The sequence below is a fragment of the Poromitra crassiceps genome (genome assembly GCF_964638095.1).
Source record: "Poromitra crassiceps genome assembly, chromosome: 14".
Classification (NCBI taxonomy): Eukaryota; Metazoa; Chordata; class Actinopteri; order Beryciformes; family Melamphaidae; genus Poromitra; species Poromitra crassiceps.
The window spans coordinates 17,238,521-17,262,208 of record NC_139633.1 but is presented as its reverse complement, the minus strand read 5'-3'; the positions used below and the strand labels follow the sequence as shown (position 1 = coordinate 17,262,208).

The 23,688-nt window shown below is 43.4% G+C and overlaps 1 protein-coding gene across 2 annotated transcripts; it reads left to right on the top strand.

The window, feature by feature from the left end:
* The first annotated feature begins 6,331 nt into the window (after positions 1 to 6,331).
* Positions 6,332 to 23,597, top strand: caprin1a (cell cycle associated protein 1a). 2 transcript variants are annotated; one of them, XM_083651256.1, is made up of 18 exons: positions 6,332 to 6,470; positions 8,074 to 8,208; positions 9,438 to 9,500; positions 9,668 to 9,754; positions 11,030 to 11,271; positions 12,327 to 12,409; positions 14,219 to 14,380; positions 14,479 to 14,531; positions 14,644 to 14,727; positions 14,854 to 15,015; positions 15,182 to 15,290; positions 15,478 to 15,539; positions 18,498 to 18,629; positions 19,466 to 19,625; positions 21,198 to 21,386; positions 21,513 to 21,619; positions 21,828 to 21,888; positions 23,096 to 23,597. In XM_083651256.1, the coding sequence occupies exons 2-18, from the start codon at positions 8,074 to 8,076 to the stop codon at positions 23,158 to 23,160; spliced, it is 1,956 nt and encodes a 651-aa protein (XP_083507382.1). In that variant the 5' UTR covers positions 6,332 to 6,470; the 3' UTR covers positions 23,161 to 23,597. The 2 variants fall into 2 exon arrangements, with proteins under 2 accessions (XP_083507382.1, XP_083507383.1); XM_083651257.1 differs by lacking the exon at positions 18,498 to 18,629.
* Positions 23,598 to 23,688: the final 91 nt, after the last annotated feature.

Genomic DNA, 23,688 nt, shown 5'->3' with positions numbered 1-23,688 from the left:
TCTAAACTCAGAGTAAACATGACACATTCTGTCCACTTTACTGTAAAATGGATTGAGTTTTGATGGAAACCACAGAATGTTTCAAAGCAGCGCACAATATGTATTTCAGCTCAACTCATCTCTTGTCATCTCTGGTAAGGATCTACTATATCTGGCATCCGCCTATTTGGATCTGGTTGGAAACCACGATGTGTAGCCTCTGGCTGTTTTGCTGGCAGTACACGTGCATAAATCTCAAGCTTTTATTCTGCTTTAAATGAACCAACTCACTAAAGTTCAAAAGTGCCTTCTAATATTCAGCACCTCAGTAATAGACCGAATCAAATTTCATCGTCTTATCCAACCATGTGTTTGTCCTACAAAGACCTACGCTAGAACTTTGTGTGTGTGTGTGTGTGTGTGTGTGTGTGTGTGTGTGTGTGTGTGTGTGTGTCTGTGTGTGTGTGAGAATTTACATGTTTGCATGTGTGTTTATGATCAGACTGCCTCTGTGCCTTGGTTAAATTGCAATACAGTAATGTCCACATACTTCACCACAGTACAGAGTTTGTAGTACTAGAGTACACTACGTGTTTGTGGTGGTTTATGTTAGGTTTTTGTTCAAACATTAGATCCATCATATGAAAAAAGAGACACCAAGTCGTACATTGTCACACTCACCAAGTGTGCTGTGTATCCCTCCACATAAGAGAGAAATGGTTTCTGAGAAAAACAACAATGCTATTAAAATACATATATGAAGTAGGCTATATTGGGAAATACCAAGTTGAAGGTCTGCGCAGAAGAACCTGAATATAACCAGGAAACCTGCCCTAACCGACTGACAGATGATATTCCAGGTCCATTCACAGAGGAACCTCTGTCAGTGTTCTGTCCCTGGGCAGGCTTCCCAACAGTTCTCCTGGTGGCCTCTGGGCTGGGCTCTGTAGGACAGGAGTACCAGGCCTGCTCTGGTTTCATGCTGTCAGATAAGATCAGTTTGTGTGCGGAGTCCTGTCACTGATCAGACCAGGTTAGTGCTGACCCAGTGGAGCAGCTGCGGCAAAGTTTGGGCTTCAGGAGCCAACACTAGTCACGCAATGCCAGAACAGGAAGTCAAAGGTCATAGTTTACCATTCCTCCACCTTCTCATTTACTCCCTCGCTCACAGTGATAGCCAAGCATCTAACAAGAGGCTACAAAACAAATATGCCTGCCTGAATGTCCCTGTTTCTGTCAAGGACCCTTAAAAAGAAGGATAAGACATCACTCACGTCACAGCATTCAAATTCTGCATTGGGGCCAGACTTTGGCGGCAGTTCTATTGAAGTGAATGGGGCGGGCAATGTAAGTCCCACTATAAACCATCATATCTGTGTCGTTTCACCTTCGATTGAAAAAGGCTTCCACCAGATTACTCGCATATGAACCTCATGAGCCTTATGAACTGGTGATTGACCTCACAAAGGTACAGAAAAGTCTTTCAAATCATAATTAACATTTTCCTGCAGATATAGATCCTACATATTATCACACGGGTATGACTATTATGTACATTTTCTGGTCAATTTGAGTATAAAAAGGCTAATCACGAGATGTAGAGAGAGAAAAAGATATCCACGTTATACTCTAAAATAAGGGTTGTGAGGGACTCCTATGTTGAGAAAGAAAGACCTGAAGACAAAGAGTGTGTGTGAATCTATTGGAAAGTGAGAGGCCATGCCGACCACATGGCCCAGTGCCAGTGCACATGCATGGATGTGTACCCTGATGGATGTCTGAGGTCATTACCAGCAGGATTATCCTGCCCATCTCCAGCTGGGCGCTATGTCACCCTGTGAGGTATTCCAATCTACACGCAAAGCAGACCTTACTACAGGCTTGCAGCCTTCATTCTACCCATACCGTTAAACACAAGTCAGACACTCTCTGTGACATATACGAAATGTTAAGTCATATGGCTTCTTTGAAAATACCCACAGCACCAAAGGCATCGCTGGTTTGGTCTTGTAAGTGTGCTGCAGTACGAAAATGGTGCGTCTGATTTTAAAACAGAGAGGAGTGGCGATATCATCATAGTTTGTGTTCCAAAACACTGCACACTCTCCAAAATCTCCAAAATCACACCAAGATCTTTGCATGACGGTGAATAAAATCCACTGGCTGGGCTGTAATAATGATAATGATTGTAGTTAAGCTGGAGACGCTTGTGCTGTGATCTGTCTGTGATACATGTGGGGCCCTCATGAATTATTAATGTGAACCCACTAATTGGAGAGAGGACTGCTGGTGGAGAGCAACTCTCGTGAGAGCCAAGATCCAGATTTCACCTCTTTGCGTTTGTTGTGAATTAAAGGAACAACAACACTCATCGTTATGCATGAAGAGAGCACAGGGACTTTTGGGGATAATGTCCATGTATGGTTGAGATCAAATCAGGACGAGAGGGGAGGGTCATCATGGATGAGAGGGTATAAAGATACATATTGTGAAAGTGAGAGTAGGGAGAAGGGAGAAGCCGGTGGTGGGAGGGGGGTGGTGCAGCAGCTGAATTCCTGCACCGGCCTGGGCTGAGTGGTCTGGGGCTAAAGTGTTTGTGGGGCTCCTGTGGTTTTTCAGCCAATAAATCCTCTGCACGTATTTAATCCAGTCAGATGTGCTGCAGGAGAGAGGAGCGCTGAAGGATGTACGGCCATTACTCAGCGGCCCACATCAGAGAGAGAGGCGCCGCAGAACCCATACGGCACCGTGCGGCCCCACCTCGCTCCGTGTGTGCGTATACCCAGCATGGGGGAGAGAGAGCCAGACACAGGGATCATGAAGGAGGTGTGAAGAGGTCTGCAGCTCACAAGCCCCAATGCTGTCACGCGCTGTTGCTCCCCCCATGATGCAGAGTGAGAGATCTGAAATCTGACTCTTTGATCTCTCTAAATATGGCATTCTGATTAAATAGATATATGACGTGTAATGGACTATATAAAAACTAATGAAACTATAGAGGAGAGAGATTAGAGAGAGAGAGAGAGAGAGAGAGAGAGATATTGGTAGTCACACTGAAGAAGAGGTTTTGGTAAGGGAGCTGAATATGCAACACACACAAACACACCGATACATGGGAGTGGGCAAAAGTTATTGTGTTTTATATTCAGTCATATTCAGTATTGTAATCGACTCTTTGGCATGGAATTTGATTAATTGAGAGTGAGACACCAGGACACATACCTTTATATCCGGCTCCCCACACAACGGGGCCAATTGTGCATGGATGCCCGACCAAGCCAGAGGTAACACGGAGCCTCGGCTCGAACCTGTGACACTCATGTTGGGTAGGCAGGGAATCTACCACTTCACTACCCCAACCTGGTTATTACAATCAGATCCCCCCCACCCCCCAGATTTTCTCCCATTTTCTCCACAATTGTACAGCTAATTCCCCTGCTGGTCTCGTCATTACTCCACCATATGCCGATCTGGGGATTCAAAATTCTTTCATGCCAGCAGATACTAGACTGGTGAAACTGGTTCATACGATATGAAGAACCAGTTTGAAATTGAGGTATGAATCATACCTCAATTTCAGGTGTGCCCTTCAAAATCCTGAAAACTAAACTCTGTACACACTACACAGGGAATAGAAACCAATGTGACTGGATTTGTCTCATATTCTTAGCGGTAAGGAATTTACACTTGGATAGCTTTAGGTCTAGCTGCTAATACTGTGATGAGCCTCCCACTCTCCTCTTGCTGGAGCCTCGGGGGTCGATAAGCTGATTGGGTGTACCTGGGCACAGTGTGCTTATTGGGCTTAAAGGGATAGTTCACTTTTTTTTTAAGTCTAGCCCTATTTGCTACTTACCTATGATGATGTTGATTGGTAGAGTTCTTTCTCAGCACAATCCGTGCTGTTCCTCATAGTAGCTCTGGAAAGTTGTGCAAAAACGAATGCAAGGTCAATGGGGTCAAAGCTCCAAATGTACAAGTTGACTGAAGCTCAAAGCTCAAATATGAAGCTCAAATATGGCTAGACTTTAAAAAATGTGAACTATCCCTTTAAGAAAACCTTCAGACCATTCAGTCTCTCTCCCTCCTCACCGATGCACATTTTGTTCCGTTTGTTTGTTTGTTTGTTTGTTTAGTGTAGTTTGTGTTATCTAGTCATTTTCCATTAGTTTTAGTTAATAAATTTGTATTATTTAGCTATTATAAATTATTGTTACGTTTACTTTAGTGCATGACTCCCCTCATATGTTAGAACCCGGCTCAAGGAAGTAACAAATGAGGGGAGTCATACATAAAAGCAAAGGTTAAAACAATTATTTATTAACTAAAACTAATGGAAAATAACTAGACAACACAAGCTGCATTAAACAAACAAACAAACAAACTGAACAAAAGGTGCATCAGTGAGGAGGGAGAGAGCGGGAGGGTCATCACAAAAGCTAAAATCTTATCAGATGGGGGACCCTGGGACAAAATCATATCAAATGGGTGTCTGTGGTCTAATTTGTGTCAGTTTAAGGGTCCTTGACATGAAAAAGTTTGAGAACCACTGCTAGAAGACCATTTGTGTGGCTACTTGGCCATCATATCTGTTTCAGCACATTTTCTTTTAACAGTGAGATACTTTATCAATATAAGGGAGACCTACGCCATCTTCTGTCCATTCTTTGCTGTTGCAAGGTTGAATTTTTATTTCAGTTCATCCATGTACTGTACTCATAGTACTGTATGTCAACAACACATTCATTTAGTCACCACATCCTCTGCGTGAAACAACCTTTCACATTCACACTTGTGGTCTATGTTGCTTGATATTAGCTCATATGAGCTCTGCTGTGTGTGTCTGTCTCTCTCTATAGCAGTGATACTCAACCCGGCCGAGGCTCTAAAGAGCCACATGCGGCTCCTTTATGGGTAGTTGAGGCTCTTTTAAGTCCTACTTAAAATAAATAAATAAATACAAATCTAAAAAAGATAAAAAGACGAAAGGGATGTTTGGGGGGGATTGTGGCTCTTGCAAAGATTTTTTATTTAGGGCAAGGTTGTGTACCACTGCTCTATAGACTCTCAGACTCAGAGTTCAGCTCAGGGAGAGATCAGGGATTGAAACCAGAGAGCCTTATCGTTTATTAATGGTTTTCATTCTGCTTGTACTGGATTCTTTTCTGGGTGCTATGATGAAAACAGTGGTCTTTCTGGGATCCACGATCTCCACTTAGGCTACGGCCTTGTTACCAAGGCTTTACTGTATAGCCACACAATTATAAGCCTCGATGGCATTCCTCACAATAGACAACTGTGTTCACAAAAAAACACTATTCATTAGTTTAACAACTATTGAGAAATTTGGCTTTCTGATGTGTATTTTTTCTAATTCTATCGCCATACCAGGTAGGTAGGCTACCCATTACAGAAGGAGATGGTTTGCATTGTAACAAGTTCAGTAGACGACTCGTCATCACCATGTGACATTCTTTCACAATTCAGACTTGATCCTTTTATTTATATCTGATTGCGCAATTTGTTCAACTTAGCCGATTCAGTGGATTTCAATGTTTTCTGAGACAACATATGGCAGAAAAAGAAAACAAACTGTGAACTGCCTCACCTGTCTCAACACAATATTTTCTTCTTCAATTCTAAAATTGTTCCCATTATCGCTTGCATACAAGTAATTTACAGTCTGCAAATGACCAGAATCATAAATAAAACCTGTGCTGTGATTTTAGCTGTATTAGTAACAGTACTGTAGATCACATCACAGGTGCATGCATACCTTTTGAGAGAGAGAAAGAAACCAACAAAAATCATGGATGTTACAACTGTACACTTAACCCCTAGACCACACACACACGCACACACGCACACACACACACGCACACACACGCACACACACACGCACACACACACGCAGGCTGGGTGGCTGGAGACTTGTGAGGGGGAGATAAATTAGGGGTCAAAGATAGGTCACACATTTTCACACAAAATGCTTAATATTTGTATGTTGTAATGAAAGTTTTTATTAAATAAATACATAAATAAATGAATGAATGAATGAATGAATGAATGAATGAATGAATGAATGAATGAATATATAAATAAATAAACAAATAAATAAATAAAGAAACAAACAAATAAATAAATAAATAAATAAATAAATAAATAAATAAATAAATAAATAAATAAATAAATAAATAAACAAATAAATGAATAAAATAGTAGTTACCTAAAGTACCGAGAAGTCTCCGTCTACCGTGTCTAGCCACCTTCCATCCAATTTCATACATTTTACTGTCAGGCAATCTGGAGTTAGCAAAGGGGTCCTTGTAGCCGTTAGCTCCATCCGTTAGCCCAGCAACAGTCAGTCGCTGGCCGGGGTACGCGAGCATCAGTAGCCTACGACAAAACACCACTGACATTACAAGAAACATACTGCACCTACACAAGTACATCCGTCAAAGGAAACCTCTTTGAGGACAAAGAGTATAACGGTATGTCAAATGTGTTATCAACGACGAACGGCTATTTTAAAAACGGTTTAAATGTAACGTAACGGTACAGTCATTTTCAGGCGAGACGCCTGGACTGGACAAAAAGAGAAGTCCAACCGTCCAAGTTCGTCTACCAACAACTGCTCTCCACGATTGGAGTCGTCGTGGCTATTCGCTTCTTTTGTTTGCGCTCAAAAATGTGTATTTCTTAATTTATCATTTGGAAACTGACATCCAGCGAGACAACTTTGCCGCCAGTTAGCTAACGTTAACGTTACATAGCGCACTAGCTAGTCAGCTAACAATGCGACATGGAGATTAGCGTTAGGACAGGGGGTAACGTTACCTGCTTTTTAAGTACAATTATTGATGTAGTTAACCTTAACATAAGTTGTGACCACCTACCTTGCTAACAAAGCCAACTAACGTATTCTCCCAACGTACTTACTGTTACTTGAAGCTGTTAACGCTAATTAAAGATACCTAGCGTAACGTTAGCTATCTTTAATTAAGGTTTGGCCCCAGCGTCGCCAAGGGAGACAAGATTGGGAAGCTCCGGCTTTGAACTTCGAAAATAAGGCCGTTATCAAGGCAAATTCTTTCCAGCGATGCCAGTGGCGACATCTACGTTACGATTAACAAATGGTTCCGATTGCCATAATTTATTCTATCAGTAATGTTAACGGGGCCCAGTGTTGTGGTATGTGGGATGGATGGGATTGTAGCTTCAGCCAAGCCTATCCTAACCCTGGCTAATTGGATGACGTTAGGTTAGCAAAGGTAATGCTAGCCGCTGTCCCAAACACATACCCTGAATCAGGTCAGCCCTGGGTATCCTCAATCTAGGTCCGTCCTCGGCTAACTCAAGGATCCACCTTGTTTATCTGATTCCTCAGGTCAGACTGATTGTCACCTGACTCACTTTGGGGAAAAATAAAACAAAATTGCAGCACCGTTGTCCATATATCATGTTGTATCCAAATAATTTTTATCCATAAACCAGCACTTACTGGAACTGATCTAGGAGTAAACCAGGGACTCTAAACAAAAATGTACCCCCAGGCCCCACCACCTGCCGTGTCAACAAAAATTTCAGTAGCAAAAATGCTGAGATGCGCTTATATGCTCCCAATACTTTTGTGCCCTTTTTTGCTTGCTATAGTTTATAGCATAGAGCCCTGCATTCTGGCCTGATTTTCACATCACTAGCTAGGGTGTTTTGTGTGTGTATGTTTTTTTTTTAATAATAAATGATATGTCCATAGCTATTTAAAATAGCTTGGGACATATAATATCATAGGCATGCTAATCAAAATACTAAGACTAGTTATTTAATATAAGGAGCCATGCTCGGGCCCGAACTTCTGACAAGCTGTCAGGCTCATCACGGCTGTAGGGCTCTGCAGGGCACAGACATAGTCCGAGAGTCATTTTAAAACATCTGGTTCAGTTGAGCTGCTCATTGGCACACACAAAAAGACTGAAGTTAATATTGGGCCGCTTATTGATATGAATTTGCATGTGTATGACCCCTTCACATACAAACACATATAATAACTCTTTATTATAACGGCATTATATATTTATTTTTATTTTTAAATAGATGCCTTCAGCAATGGTTGGCAACAATGCTGTTCAGTCTGCCAGTCCAGAGTTGGGAGCTGGAAATCAATCCGAGGCCATGAAGCAGATTCTAGGTGTGATGGACAAGAAGGTTCGCAACATGGAAAAGAAAAAGGTATCTCTTGTTCATTAAAGATTCAAAATGTGTTTTCACACCACGCTCCACTTCACATGCTCGCCCAACACCAAACACAAGTGTTGCCATCTACCTAGCTTGCACCACATGCTTATATCTAGTTCACAACTTGACTCAATCATTTCTAAACTCACCATTTGTCTCAACAGGCTAACAAGACAACTGACACCAGTTCAGAAAGCAACTTGTACAACAATACTGGGGTTACTTTATGATTGAAACCGCCTGCTTAACAATTCAGAAATAAGAAGTTATCAGCTAAATATAAGCTCTAATGTGAGATAATTATACCAAGAGCTTGAATGTTTTGTCTACCCACTCCAGCCACAATAGTCATGCTACAGTAACTCCTGCGTTAGTCACTGAATAGATTGACATATTTTGGACCCCAAATGCCTGAGCCATTGGCTTTGATTTATTTATTACGACCTCCCTGAGTAAATAAAGCCGTTGTGGATGGGGCTATAAACTATATACCGTAAATTCCGGACTATAAGCCGCACCGGTAGTATATATGTACTATAAAGCCATGGTATTGGTACCCAACTTCCACTTGGTGCATTTTGCTGCTCAGCATCTGCTGCTGGTTCAGAGTATCTGAGTTTCTTCCTTTCATATGCTTCATCGACATCTTTCCATGGCATGGAAATAAGCAGTCCGTTGAATATCAATCTGGCCACCCAGACTCTTATCAGTCTGATGACTAATAAGACTGGGACAGATGGCCGATATTTTGGGGTTTGTTTGTGGTGTAGAGCGGACATCCACGCCAAGACTTCCCGTTTTCACAAAACACCTACAAAAATTATTGGCCGATTAACTCCAACTCTATTCTTGCGTCAATCTGACTGGAAACAATGACCGTGGCGCACAGACGCTGAAGTCTTGGCAAGGACATCTGCTCAACACTGGACGGACACCCCGAAATATCGTCCGTCTGTCCCAGAGTATTATTAGTAATCAGACTGATAGACTCTGGGTGCTCAGATTGGTGGAATATTGGACCACAATACTAGATTAGGCCTTATGGTGGTACCATAGACTGTATGGTGGTACTGATTATCTCTGGTGGGACTGGAAGATGGTGACCTTTGTCTACTCACATTTCCCAATACCTGGCTTCCCCTAACTGATTAATTAATCTTTCCTGACAAATTAATTTTGTTAAGCAAGGATGTGTAATGTTTTGTTTTGCCCCGCTCCCACAGTCCAAACTGGATGACTATCAGGCCAAGAAGAATAATGGAGAAAGACTGAATCAGGATCAGCTGGTATGTACAGTTCAGATTGTTTACCTTTGCAATGCCAGATTTTCTGGCTAACAAAAGCATAGTTGAGTCAAATGAATGAACGAGGAAATTAGCAGAAGTAGATTGATTCCCCCCCTTTCTTCAAACTAAACACAAACCTCAATTTCCCTTCCATGACACACCTGAAGGAGGCCTTGACAAAGTTCCAGGAGATCACGAACAACCTAGAGTTTGCTCGAGAATTGCAGAAGAGCTTCCTGGCATTGGGCCAAGAGGTGAGTCTTGAGTGCACATACTTGGTGATAATTCACTTTGCTCCATCCATATGACTTTCATAAACAGCCATAAACGGACTGTGTCTGCCATAGGCAACTGTATAGCACCAGTCCTCCAAATGTTTATATTCACATTTCATTATGATTATATTAAAGAACTAACACACAGGAACTGTTCCATGCATGTTAGGTTGACCAATAGGAGAGCTAATATGCAGGGAAATGTATTGCATCGTATCACACATCATGCAAGTTAGTCCACAGACAAGCCCCGCAGTGTGAAGAGAGTGGAGGAGCCGACAGTCTGCTGGTCTCCATTGCGAAGTGACGGCTGCAAAGCCAGCTCTCATAATGTGATTTAAATTCGATTAACTTGAGATAAAAGTAAATAAATTAATGGATCCAAAAAAACAAACTTCCTTGTACTGTACCAGGCACCCCCCCCCCCCAATTTATTTTATTTTGGAAACATGCTTTGGCATTAGATTATGTCAAATGTGACATCGAGGACAAAATAATCAGTACATTATTTTCTCCTACATGTCACATTTGACATAATCTATGCCAAAGCATGTTTCCAAAATAAAAGAATGCATGGTTGGAGGATGGATGAGTCTTGAGGATGTTTAATTGCCAACCGAGAATGCATCGGATTGTGATTTGGGTGACAAAAATATTGGAATTGCCTCTGGTGAGTGTCTCTCGCCCTACTCTTTGCTGTGTGTCCTCCTGCACCGTTGGCAGTGGCACTAGTTGTCTGCAGCTTTTCCAGCCAACTCATGTTGTTCAATCTGCGTTGGTGAGAGAAATCGCTCTGATTGTCTGGTCAGCCACTGTGGCCGGCTGCCCCATGTAATGCCATGCTAAATATATTTCCAAACCCTTTCTACACGAGTATCATTTCTATAATAACTAGAAATATTGCGCGCAGCTCGTGAGCCGTGATTCCCTTGCTCGCCTCAACTGCGCATCCACCCAGCTCGCTGTCCTGTGCTGGTATGGAGCGTTAATTCCTCTGCAGGCGGAGATCGTGCGTGCTAGTTGCAGTATGTTTAAACTGTTCAAGTGCAACTTCTTGGCCCCGACACAGGTGACGCAACAGTCGGCCTTCGTTACCGCTAGTTCTTTGACGTCGGGTTGGTGTGTCTGGAGCTTTATATTCATGAGATGCTTGTTATCTCAAAGACAGGGCACCAAATATCAACGTGACATTCTCGGGTTTGATATTTGGCCAAAATGTAAAAAAAAAAACATGACTTCCGACTCTGTGTTCAGGTCCAAAAGACAGTGAAGAAGTCTGCGAGACGGGAGCAGCTGCAGCGGGAGGAGATGGAGCAGCGGCGGCTGAAGACGGTTCTGGAGCTGCAGTTCTTGCTGGACCGATTGGGAGATGACAATGTCAGGCAGGACCTGAAACGGCCCGATGCCACTGGTTCCCCCTCGCTCTCCGATGCTGACCTCACAACCCTCGATGACTTCTACAAGCTGCTGGGACCTGACAGGAACTATGATGTCAGGTATGGGGGGAGCTTCCTGTGTTTTCCACTGGGCCAGACATTTAGGAAAAAAGAAGTGTGGTTATGTTCTGTGCAGTGGCTGTTATTTACCTGATTTAGTTAATCAAATACGAATATATTTCGTATAAGTTATAACACACATGGTTAATAAGCTGTGAAAAGGTGCATATTTTAAGGCAGCTCAATGGGAAAGGATATTATGGAACACAATCTGCACGGTCATAAATGCAAATTAAGCATAGGGCCAAATACTAATTGTGGCATTTGCCAAAATTGCCACAGTGGTAGTGCTTTCACCTCGCACACTCGCCTCACAGCAAGAAGGTCCTGGGTTCGATTCCCGCCTGGGATGCTGTTGACACTGGGGGTATGTGTCCCCATGCCTTCGGTCCCCGGTGGCCAGGTAGGTTATCTCGTGAGAAAGGGCCTTTCTTTCTGTGTGGAGTTTGCATGTTCTCCCCATGCGCCCTGGGGGTTTCCTCCATATATACCCCCCCCCCCCACTAAAAACATGCAGAAGATTATTGTCTGACCTGCAGCGGTTGGAAGAAGTTGGTCCCCGGGCGTTCGACTGCCCACCGCTCCTGGCTCCTGTCTGTGACTAATAAAGATGGGGTCTGTCCGTCCAAATTGTCAATTTCTCACCAGAAAAATGGTTCTAGTCAGAAGCTTTATGTAAGTAAATATCATAGCACTTGTTACTGTGTCATATTGCGTTCACCTTGCATCCCAAGTGTAGGTGAAGGATTGGAGACCACTGGGCTAGACTCTAGCCCAGTGGTCTCCAATCCTTCACCTACTAGTTATATCCATGTTCCTCTAGCCGCTAGAGGAACATGGATATAACTAGTGTTGGCCCCAGCCAGCCCAGCACTGGCTCTAAAACTCATCCATTTCAACCATTTTGCAATTAGTTCTATAAAGAGGGAGCAGAATACACAAGAATATATCTCATGCTGTCTTATGCTGGTGTGTCTACAGCTTCCTGCTGGGTCCTCCTGTCATACGTTTTTACAAAAGTATGAATTTATTGACCCTGCTGTCTTGACTTACAGGTTGACTGACCAGTATGAGGAGGCCTCACTACACCTGTGGGAACTGCTGGAGGGCCGGGACAAGGCTGTGGCAGGAACCACATGTAAGCGTTTTCATTGACTCGTTGTTTCATTCTTTAATGTTGTGCAAATCGTGAAATGTCTTGTGCTCTACAGGGATGGGCCAATCTTCTTAATCTCACCATATGATTTGATACACAATATCGGGTTCATGATTTGTTACAACCACAATACAATGTAATAAAGAAAAAAGAAAATTTTAATGACAACAACCTACGACTAGGATTATGTATATTAAGCGTCCATCAAGTAGGAAGCATCATGGACTAGTATTATCATCATGTGACAAATAGCATTCAACAAACGGGTTAATGCTTGGTGGTTTAAAAAGTCCCCAGAAAGGCCTGTGTGTATGTAGCCCTCTAACTTTTAGCACATTTTAAAATTATAAAGTGAGTGAGTCTTTGGCAGTACTTTTATTTACACAAAGCAATGTGGTATTGACAGCAATGAATGAATGAACATAACATTTGCAGAACAGCCGGCAATGTACACCAGATGCGTTACTTACGGCTGCGTTGCGGATCCGGTAAAACTGCCAGTGTAGGTACAGGATCTACTCAACCTACAGATTCGGCTCGCCCTACCGGAAGTGCTCGGCTCGGGGTCCACAACATGGTCTAACCCTAACCCCCTAACCCTACAACATGGTCTAACCCTAACCTTGATTCATATTTTTAACAGCTATCATGTCCGATAACATCAGTAGCTTAGCCACCATGTGCCCGAAGTACAGCCAATCACAATGCATGCCGATTCGATCTTGTAGCCGATCCAAAATTGCACCGACACCGGATCGACTCTCCCTCATGTTAATTGATGGGGCGATACATGCGGTACGGAAAAATTACGTACCTGTTCTATTATTATCGGATCCCGCATACGTCGGACAGATTATACGAGTGCGGGTCTGTTTGCAGCCGTACCGCATCTGTTCCGGATGCAAACTAACTTGCCCTGAATTTACGCCGCTTCAGTGCTACCATTGTATGACAGCAGCCCGTCATTGTCCATCATTGTTTCTCTCGCCTCTTGAATATATTGCAAACCAAATTTCACTGTCAAATAAGCAATCCATGGGCAGTGACATAATCCTCTCTTTTATTGTGAATGGATTTCCCAATGTTTCCCAGCAGCAATGGTGACACATAAACAACACACTTCAAAGCTTTTACTGATGATGGCCATCTGCAAAGTTTGTGGAATAGAAAATGCAATTTTCTGTAAATACAGTGGGTGGAAGTGTTTGCTGTCGTCATGGGTCAAACATTATAATACACTTGAGATGAACCTTTCCCTTGGGATCAGATTTTAGCTTGTCATACAGATGAACTTGCTTGTCCAAATTGGAAGAATATTTCCATGTAAAAACAAACAATTTGTATATCCGTTGTGGCAATCTTTTTTAAATTGAATAACAGATAATACATGTCAGGAAACATACAACTGTTGTAAAAATATTCAGAGGTAGAGATAACAAAAAAAGGAATGATATCATCTTTACCATTCCCCACTCCTTTCTTTATTTGACAATTGAAAAAAACACCAACGGTGATGAATAAAAATCCCTGGACTTGTGGCTATTATTGTTCCTTGCTCCCACTGAGCGGACAGTTGTTTGGGTTGAGAGCCACCTGTCACTGTTGTTCAAATGAAATGCTTTGATGTGTGACCCCCTCTGTTGGCTGGGTGGGGACCATGCAGGCTAACACGTGTCTCCTATATAATACACTTGATGTGAATTGTGTATATGTTGAAGTCTACTGCGCCTTAGAGCATGTCCTCAAAGTTGTGCTGTTGTTTTCCCACACGTCACAATATCTTCATTCCAGACAAGGCACTGAAGGATACTCTGGACAAGGTGCTGCTGAGCGGGTACTTTGACAGAGTGCAAACGCACCAGAACGGCATGTGTGAGGAGGAGGAGGCAGAGGAAGAGGAGCAGACTGTGGTGGCTGAATCGAAGACTGTGGAGCAGCAACCATCAGAGCCTGGTAACTAGCATCGCACCACTATCACACATCTGTGTGCGAGAAATACTTAATTGACCCTGTAAGAAAATTCTTTGGCTTGCCCCGCCTTTTTTCCCCAGAAGGAACAGCTTCTGAAAAATACACAGAGCCCATTGAAGTGGAAGCCACAGAGGTGAGAATTCTGTGACCACTGCAAATGTGCTGCATGAAAAAATTATGATTTCAAACGTCAACACCTTTTGTTGTGTGGCATGACATTTTCCATTTGTGCTCTTCTGTTGTAGTTTGTAAACAGACAGTTCATTCCAGAAACCACCTACAGCAGTACAGACAAAGACCAAGTGGAGGAGTGGACAGTGGAGGCCCAGGTATGCTACTACAGTACTCTTTCCCCAAGAGGTTGTGTTTCTGTGTACCACACAGTGAAAGTCTGAAATAAGCCTTGATCAGTCAAGGAACCTGGAAAGAACCTGTGATGTTCCATACTCTGGTAGATGGTGAATTCCCTGCAGCACCAGCCCCCTGCCCAGCTGGCTCCAGAACCACCCGTCACTGTGAACCACGACAGTCCGTGTGAGACCCCCGACCCAGTGGTCAGAAAGCAGGTGGTGCAAGACCTCATGGCCCAGATGCAGGGGACCTACAACTTCATGCAGGTGAGGAGGACCTGTCCATGTTGGCTCTGCTGAACACCTCACGAATCCTCTCTGTTGTTATAGCATGGATGTAGCACCAGCTTACATTCTGCATGTTTTCACTGTGCCACCCCGACTTCGGTCCCATGACTATAACCCTACATTACCGCTTGCTTTGTTCCCCGAGGACTCAATGTTGGAGTTTGATGGACACGCCCTGGACCCGGCCATTGTGTCTGCCCAGCCCATGAAGCCTGGGCAGACTCTTGACCTACAGCAGATGGCCTGCGCTTCAGGTGAGCACCAATTCATTGGCATTTGACTCTTTTTGAACAGCTCCTCTTAGAGCTGCTAGTAATCTGTAGTCCGGACGTCTGTGTAGAAAATCTTCGGATAAATGAATACTTAATTCCCTAGGAAGGAAGGATTATTTGGTACGATAATTTTTCTGAAATGCCCCCCTTTTATTTTTGATCTGAACAGCCCACTCAGACTCCAGACTTCCCCAAACAAGTACGGTTTCTGGACCACAGGAATCCTCACAAGTAAGTACAATGGAAACACGGCAGGAAAAGGTTGGTTAAACCTGGCTGGAGATGGAAGACAACATCTGCAGTTGCTTCCTGAGTTTGAGCCCAGCTTGTTTGGGTTTTTTGTTATCTTCTCATGTTGGTGCCAAACAAACCTAGCTCAGGTGTTCCCCTCAAATCCCCCCCCCCCCCCCCCCCCGGTCCTGCACTCAGGGCCCCATGGGGTCTTCCTTACCCCTCTCACCAGTCCGCTAACACAACACAGTCCTGCTTGTAGACCTCCTACAGCGGTGATCCCAACCCGGTAAACCCATATTCAGATACCTGCTGCTTCACCTCTCTGGTCTTTGGTTGTGTGGTGCATGATGTGCTTGTGGATTCATGCTAAATGAGTCCTAGGTGTGGGATGGCAGACAACTCATCACAGTTGCCCTCAACTGTTTCTGAAGGCCATTGACTGGCTGTGTTGTCTGTGAGTACGTTTACATGCATACTAGTAACTACCAGCTATGACAGCGTGTGGCTGGTATTGTTTTCACCTTCTTATGTGTGTCTTCATGGCAAAACGTGGTCATAGGGACACCTATTGTAGTGGCAGGAAGTACCACAGAAACGGGTTTGAGTTTGTTTATCTGTGAACAGATTTTGTCAACACGATAATGTCACTCACAACCGTGCAAGATGCAGTCACAAAACTCTACACGTGTGTAGTTCAGATCACAATGAAGGCTGAGTTTGAAAATGGGTGTGGTCCGAGCAAGGGGTCCCCGAAGTAGGGGCGTATGAAGCAGGGAAGGAGCCATTTTTGGTGGCCCTCGCACTTTATGCACCTGGCTGGCCCGCATTCATTTGAAGTCGCGAGCGTCGCGGCTTGGGACTTTTGTCACGTCATCCCTCTCTCTTTCCCAGTCTTTCCTGTCTACTTCAAATATGAAACAATATGTCATCTATCAAATGAATTATTTCACCGTGACCTCTTGAAGCTCACGAGTAATAATAAATGAGGCCTTGAATTTGGAATCCAGATGAGTGTGTGAACATGTAAATGCCTCATCCAGATTTATTTCAGATTTTGCTTTAAATGCGCAGGTCAAAGGTCACCAGAAGCATTAACCTTGGATGTAGAGCTGCCGCGGTATAGATTTTTTTCCTTACCGCACAAATTGGTGAAGCCATTCAAACCGTCGCTGTAACCGAAATGATCAAAATAAATCGGATGTTATAAAATAAAATAATTGTTTCCTAAATAAACGTTTTGAATTTTGTTATTACGAGGACGATTTTGCAGAAGGTATATATTGGTTGGCATTCCAAGGGCACATCATTCTCAGTAAGGATGCATTAATTCTTGAAACACAGACACGGGCAGCATGCACGCTCTTCTCTGCATTATGACACTTGTTAATTTGTCAATATCTCCGCAACATTGCCCTGATGAAAAAACCATCTGCTGCGTAAATAACTGTCACGACAGTGGAGAGGCGTGTGTATGCGGCTTCTCCAGATATGCAAGCGTACTAGCTCTCCCACACCTGCGCAGCCAGGCTCCCCTGCACTCGCTGCTGCGGGGGGGTTAAGGCGCCTCATTGGTTTTATTTGTGGTAAGCAGTTTGGCTCAGCTACTCACAGGGTCCAAAATTAACTTTTTTGTCCAGACCGGCCAAATGGCTAGTAAATATTAAAATGTTACCAGCCACTCAATTGATTACCATTGTTTTTGTTTGGCTGTGGTAAGTGAAGCAAATCTACCAACCACTTTACCAGAATTTGTCTGGTGCTAATTTTGTAGCCTAGGTAAACCCAGCCCCCACGTGACCTGCTCTCTCAGTTCCTAGTGACTGAGAACAGGTCTGAGAGCAGGTCACGTGGGGGATGGGTTTACCCAGGCTACTAATTTTGGCCCCTGCCTCCTCATATCATACCTGTGCTTTTTAACTCCACTAAACCGTGCTTGTGCTGCCTGACTGGCTGCATTCACACTGTTGTTCCAGAGTGACTTTATATGCATGGGTAAAACAACTCTAACAAACAATACCGCCCCCATCTGGCAATGTCAGGTTAAAACAACTCTGCCACCGACACTTCCAGCTCCACTGGAGAGACATTTGCACTTCTTTGTTGCCGCAAATGGGCTATAGAGACACTGCGGAGTGCGTCATCATTCAGAAACCACGCCCAACCAAAACGGGGGAAAACAAAAACTCCCCCCCAATCCTGGCATTCTCCTATGTCACGTGTTGCACACAAAGATCGTATATACGGAACATGAACACTCAAGTCAAGTCAAGTCAAGTCAACTTTATTTATATAGCACATTTACATACAGCGGCAGCCGAACCAAAGTGCTTCACAGGCGGGGAGTAAAGTGCACAGATGTAAATAAGTAAAGTGCAAAAATACTAATTGAGAGCAACATAATACAAAGTGCATATATGATGACAATTAAAATCAAAAAGATAAAACAATAAGACAATAAAAGCAATAAAACGATAGATGCCAGGGACCTAACGATGGCTAAGTAGGGGGGAAAGCCAGGGAGAACAGGTGGGTTTTTAAGAGCGATTTAAAAACCTCCAGGGTCTGGGCAGCACGAACGTGTAGGGGGAGACTGTTCCAGAGTTTTGGGGCAGCTGCCGCAAAGGCTCTGTCCCCCCTAGTTTTTAGTTTGGTTCTGGGCACCACCAGCAGCGATAGGTCGGCCGATCTAAGAGCTCTGGAGGGGGTGTGGCGGTGCAGCAGCACTCCAACTTAGTTCACTGACAGCTAGATCCACATAAATTAGTCCATATAAACTGCGTTATAAGATAAAGCACTTTAGTTCCAATTATGTAAAACATAGACTAAATACTGCCTCGAGCTGATTACTCCCAGTAACTGGAGTATTGGTGTCCATGTAAACGTACTCGGTGTCTCCCGTTCAGCTCTCCTCAATCCTTTTCTTCCCTACTGCCTCCCTCCTTCATCCTTCCCCAGGCCTCGATGTCTCTGTCTTCTGAGCCGTCCCCGTCCCCGTCCTCCCTGCCCTCTGCCTTCCCACCTGTCTCCAAACCCACCCACAGCCGAGGCATCAATGTCAACGCAGCACCATTCCAGTCCATGCAAGCGGTAGGCTTTGTATACAGGTCTATAATCCACCCAGTGTATACACGTCTATAATCCACCCTATAGAGACACTGCGGAGCGCGTCATCATTCAGAAACCATGCCCAAAACGGGGGAAAACAAAAACTCCCCCCCAATCCTGGCGTTCTCCAGGCGTGCATGATCGAGTGTTGCACACAAATATCGTATATACGGAACATGAACACTCCAACTTACTTCCTTGACAGCTAGATCCACATTTTTCTTCTCGCCAATTCTCAATGGCTTACCTTTTTTGCTCGGGAGTACAAAAAAACTTTAATTGCCGATGTTTTACATTTGTTGTCTGCGCAGCCCTCCACACAACAGCTTTTACCTGTTTAATTCAAGGAAAATTATGCTGGTGTATGGGAGTGAATGGAGCGCTTTCCCCCGTGATGGGCGTGGCCTATTTCATGCAGTGTCTGGATAGTATATAGTATAGTGTATACAGGTCTATAATCCACCCTATAGTATTGGCCAAGAACAGCAGAAAACAGTTTGATTATTGGTGCACTTTCTCAATTGGCAACAATCAGGCGTATGTCCCCTCATTTCTCAAACCTATGTCTTGCTCTTCATCTCCTCCACCCCACTTAGTGCCCTCCTGTCTTTTTCTCATGTCCATATGAAGCTTCATAATCAAATGCAGTATGATTTGATGAGGCTTTATGAACATGCTTCATTTTGTTTAATGCCTTATTGTCAAGCTGACATTCTAATGGGAAATGTAAACTGTTGTATTGTGTTTAGGTGCATGCATAAATGCATGTGTAATAAGTCAACTCTGAAAACACTGGTTTTATGTCCCTCCCCCCACAGGTGTTTAACCTGAACGCCCCTGTGCCCCCAGCCGATGATGGTCAAGGAGAATCTCTGAAGACGTCCAGTCAGTTCCCTAGTGGCTATGGACAGGGCTTTAGCAGCCAATCAGAGAATACCGTAGACCAGCCTGACATTGCACAGGAGGCCTTACAGTCAGGTGAGCATTTACCTGGATGCCTGTGTTCGGAATAGGGGTGTCACGGTACACAAAAGTCACGGTTTTGGGGTCACGGTTCGGTACGAATACGGTACGGTACAAGGGCGGAAAAAGCAACAACAAAAAAATATTTTTATTTTTTATTGAACCTTGGGCATTCATTTTGAACAGGCAGTACTAGTGTACCTAGTGTCACAAACTGGTACAGCATGGCCCTGTTTAAAGCAGTAAACAGTACACGCAGTGAACATACTCTCTTGCATTCGGTTGTATTTTGCTGGCTCGGTCACAATGTCACAATCAGCTACAAGGCTGAAAAGCATTTAGTTATCAAAAATACAAAAATAGAATACAAAAATTTAACTTGTGCAATTGGAGTATTTCAATTTGTTCAAATTCAAGTTTAAGCCTTACCCTGTCAAACAGACAGAAAACAAAACAACCTAGTTTGTTGCTAGTAGCTAGCTAGCTACTAGTAGGGACTGAGGTAGCAGGCCAGATACAGCCAGGTATTTGCCAACTGGCAACTTTGGTAACTTCATTCTAAACAAAGAACCCCTGTTGTATTTGTTTTATGTAGCATTTGCTATTGATGTGTTTGATTTAAGCACTAATTTGGAATCCTATCTAAAAGCGGCCACTAGGCGGCAGTATTTCTTTAGTCAACGTCAAAATACCTACATGTTCAGTAGAAGAAGAATAAAATGGCAGAAGAAGAACAATGTTAAGATTGACAGCTAGCCTGTTAGCTTGTTAACGTTATTGGATGCGAGTTTTTTTTACTGTTTACCATGATGATTACGTTCGGTCATCTAATGGATTATTGGAACATGACAAGGAGTCATCCCCTCTTCCTCGCCGCATCTTGCTTGTCATCCCACGCGATGTAAGTTGCTTGTTTACAAGTTAACAGCTTTGTCAGTGTTATGTAACTTTTAGCAGCTTCTTCTGGCGTTTAATTCACTTAAATTCAATGGTGTTCAAACAGCATTTAGGCGCTTCTGGATTTGACGTATTCGTCGTGTCGTGTCGTGCCCGTACTGTGAATACCGGTACATGTACCGCGACACCCCTAGTTCGGAATGAATCCTTTGGTTCTCAAACCTTTTCATGTCAAGCACCCCTAAATGGACACAAATTAGAGTTAGACGGACCCCCATCTGATAAGATTTTGTTCCGGGGTCCCGCATCTGATAAGATCTTTGCTTTTAGATGTTCTATTACAGCAAGTGTATGAAACCATGACCAAAATAGTCATACATTCTGTCATTGTGTGTTACTTAAGTATGGAATTATAGTTTCAATGAATTATTTCCCTTTTTGCTGGGGACCCACTGGAAGCCCCTCAAGGACCTCCAGGGGATCCCTGGACCCCACTTTGAGAACCACTGGTTTATATGCACTGAAAAAGATTGGCACAATAGAAATAGCAGGAACTCTACATAAAATTAATAATTACAAAAAAAAAGCAATGAGTGGAAAATTCATCTGACCAAATGGAAAAAGCTGCAGCAGCAGTGCAGATAAAGCTGACCTGCATAACTGACCACTGTCTCATCTCCTCCTGTCCAGTTGTTGCCGGGTTCCAGCCCCAGGACCAAGTCATGCCCTCAGCGGGGGGCCATGAGCAGTCCCCTGCAGGCGCTGGGTTCGGACGGCCGGGCCAGTCCTTCTACAACAGCAGGGCCGTGCCCAGGGGGGGGCAGCGGAATGCCCGTGGCGTGATCAATGGCTACCGGGGGGCCTCCAACAGTTTCAGAGGTACGAGCGTCATTAGCTTCAGGCAGCAGTGTGGCTTCATGGTTCCCTTCTATTGGAAGACAGTGACAAATAATGCATGTGTAGTATTGGTGGAATATTAATGACATCATGTTTTTTCATCTTCAGGGGGATATGATAGCTATCGCCCTCCTTTCTCGAATGCTCCCAATAGTGGTTACGGTCAAACCCAATTCAACACGTCTCGGGACTATTCAAACAGCACCTACCAGCGGGTGAGGACCTTCAATACACATTTTGCCCCAACAAACTGTACTGTTTAGTACTATCTTGATCTGTAATCATTCCATTTTCTTTCGTTTCATTTTGAAATGTAGTGATTTTGGCATGCATCCTGATCACCAACAGAAGATTTCTACAGATTAAAGGGAGAATCTATGTATATACGGTGGTGATGCTGTATGTCATTTGTGTTTCTTAAAGGAGGGCTATCAGCAAGGCTACAAGCGTGGAGCTGCCCAGGGACCTCGAGGTTGCTCCCGAGGTAATGCTCAAGCAATGCGATCCTAAAGGATGCTAAGGACCGTCAAGTTGGCCACGTTGAACATTCAGGATTTATGAATGTGTTCGCCCCAGTTCACTTTGATAACAATTTTTCTGTTTCTCATTGGTGATCTTATTTTTTTAACTCCTGGCCTAACTCAGTCAGCGTGCTTTGATCTAGATACTCCTCTGTTTTAACACACACAACGCTGAACGTCACAACATTTAGGATTATCAGCAAAGACTGGGTGTTAAAAACAACAAATAGATATTCCTGTAAACTTGAAAGATTTCATTAATTTATTTTTTGTACAAAATAAATGCAAAAAATACCCTGCCACTGTCAGTCCAATCCATGAGAATCTTATTTTTCTTTTACTGCCCCATGCTGTCAGCCACTTTTTCCTCTTAATCCCTTTGATTTTCATAGAGGCTATTCATGTTTTTTCTGTTTCTTTTTTCACTCTCCCCTCTTGCGCCATCACCTCTTTGTACGCCGATGTTATTGGTTGAGAGACTGTTTCAATAAAGATGTGTTGTATTACCTGCTGTTTGCTGCTACTTTCTTTTGGTTTGGACCTGGGTTGCATCCTGGTTTTGGCATGCATTTGGGGCTTGTAAACCAGTGCTGCTATTGAAAGCCTATCTGTTCTATCTTTCATGTCTCAGTGGGTTGATTTAGTTGGGGAAATTTTGGTCATCATTTGCTGAGATCCTGTCTGTCTGCCTCTGTCTCTCTCTCCTCGCTCACTGAGCCCTTCATACCAATCAGAAATTGAAGTAGTCTGTCTTCTGTCATTGGAGTATATACAAAACAATGAGCTAATTTCATTATGTATTTAATTATGCATTTGGCTATGCTCCAAGTCTGTGGAAGTAATCACATGATTTAAATCCCATCCATCTGGCAGAAGACATTCTGCATGCTTTGCAGATAGCCCGCAAGGAAAAATAAGAACAAATTTGAATTTGCAACTTGGGAAATGTTGCCCATTTTGGAATCAGCGCTCTTGGTTTTTATTTTTTAGATAGACATTACCTTTGCTCAATCTTTTTCACCAGCTGCTTCTTCAACACTGCAACCATTATTTTACCCCCCATGAGATGTGGCAGAAAGGAAGCAAGTCATTTGAAATACAATTGTCTCTCGTCTCACCAATGTGAAATGCTAAGCAGTGATTTTGTGTCTGTCTGCTTGGCGGTTGCAGGCCGAGCAGGACTGTTAAAGCTCAGCCAAGGGATGAGCCAAATGGCTATGCAGCAATCCAGGTAATCCTGGACCCCACCTTGCACCTGTTAGACCTACTGTACCCATACTGCTGGACCACCAATCCCCTTTACTGGACTGTCTTTCTGTCTCACCTGTACAACTGTACTGACCTGTACGACGTAAATCTCTCAATCATAATGCCGTTGCATAGCCTTAAACCTGATAAATCTTGAATCGGTGTACTGTTGGACTACCCATGTCTCAGTAACTGTACATTTATTTGCTGTGGCTGAAAGAAATTGGTATTACTGAAGTATAATGGCTTGTACTATATATACAGGCATATACGACTATACAATTTAGTCCTTCAGGTCTAAGCATGCTTCATAGTCTGGGACTGAACAAGCACTTAAGAGTAAACTTGCAATGAAGTCATTCTGTTAAGTTACATTTTGCTATGGTCATACTGAAGCTTTCTATTTCATGTAATAACAGATCTAAAGTGCCGTTTTCTTTGCCTTGTGTGAATTATTCAATACATTTAATGTATGGATTGTCCATACATATACATGCCCCTTAGATACAGCAGTT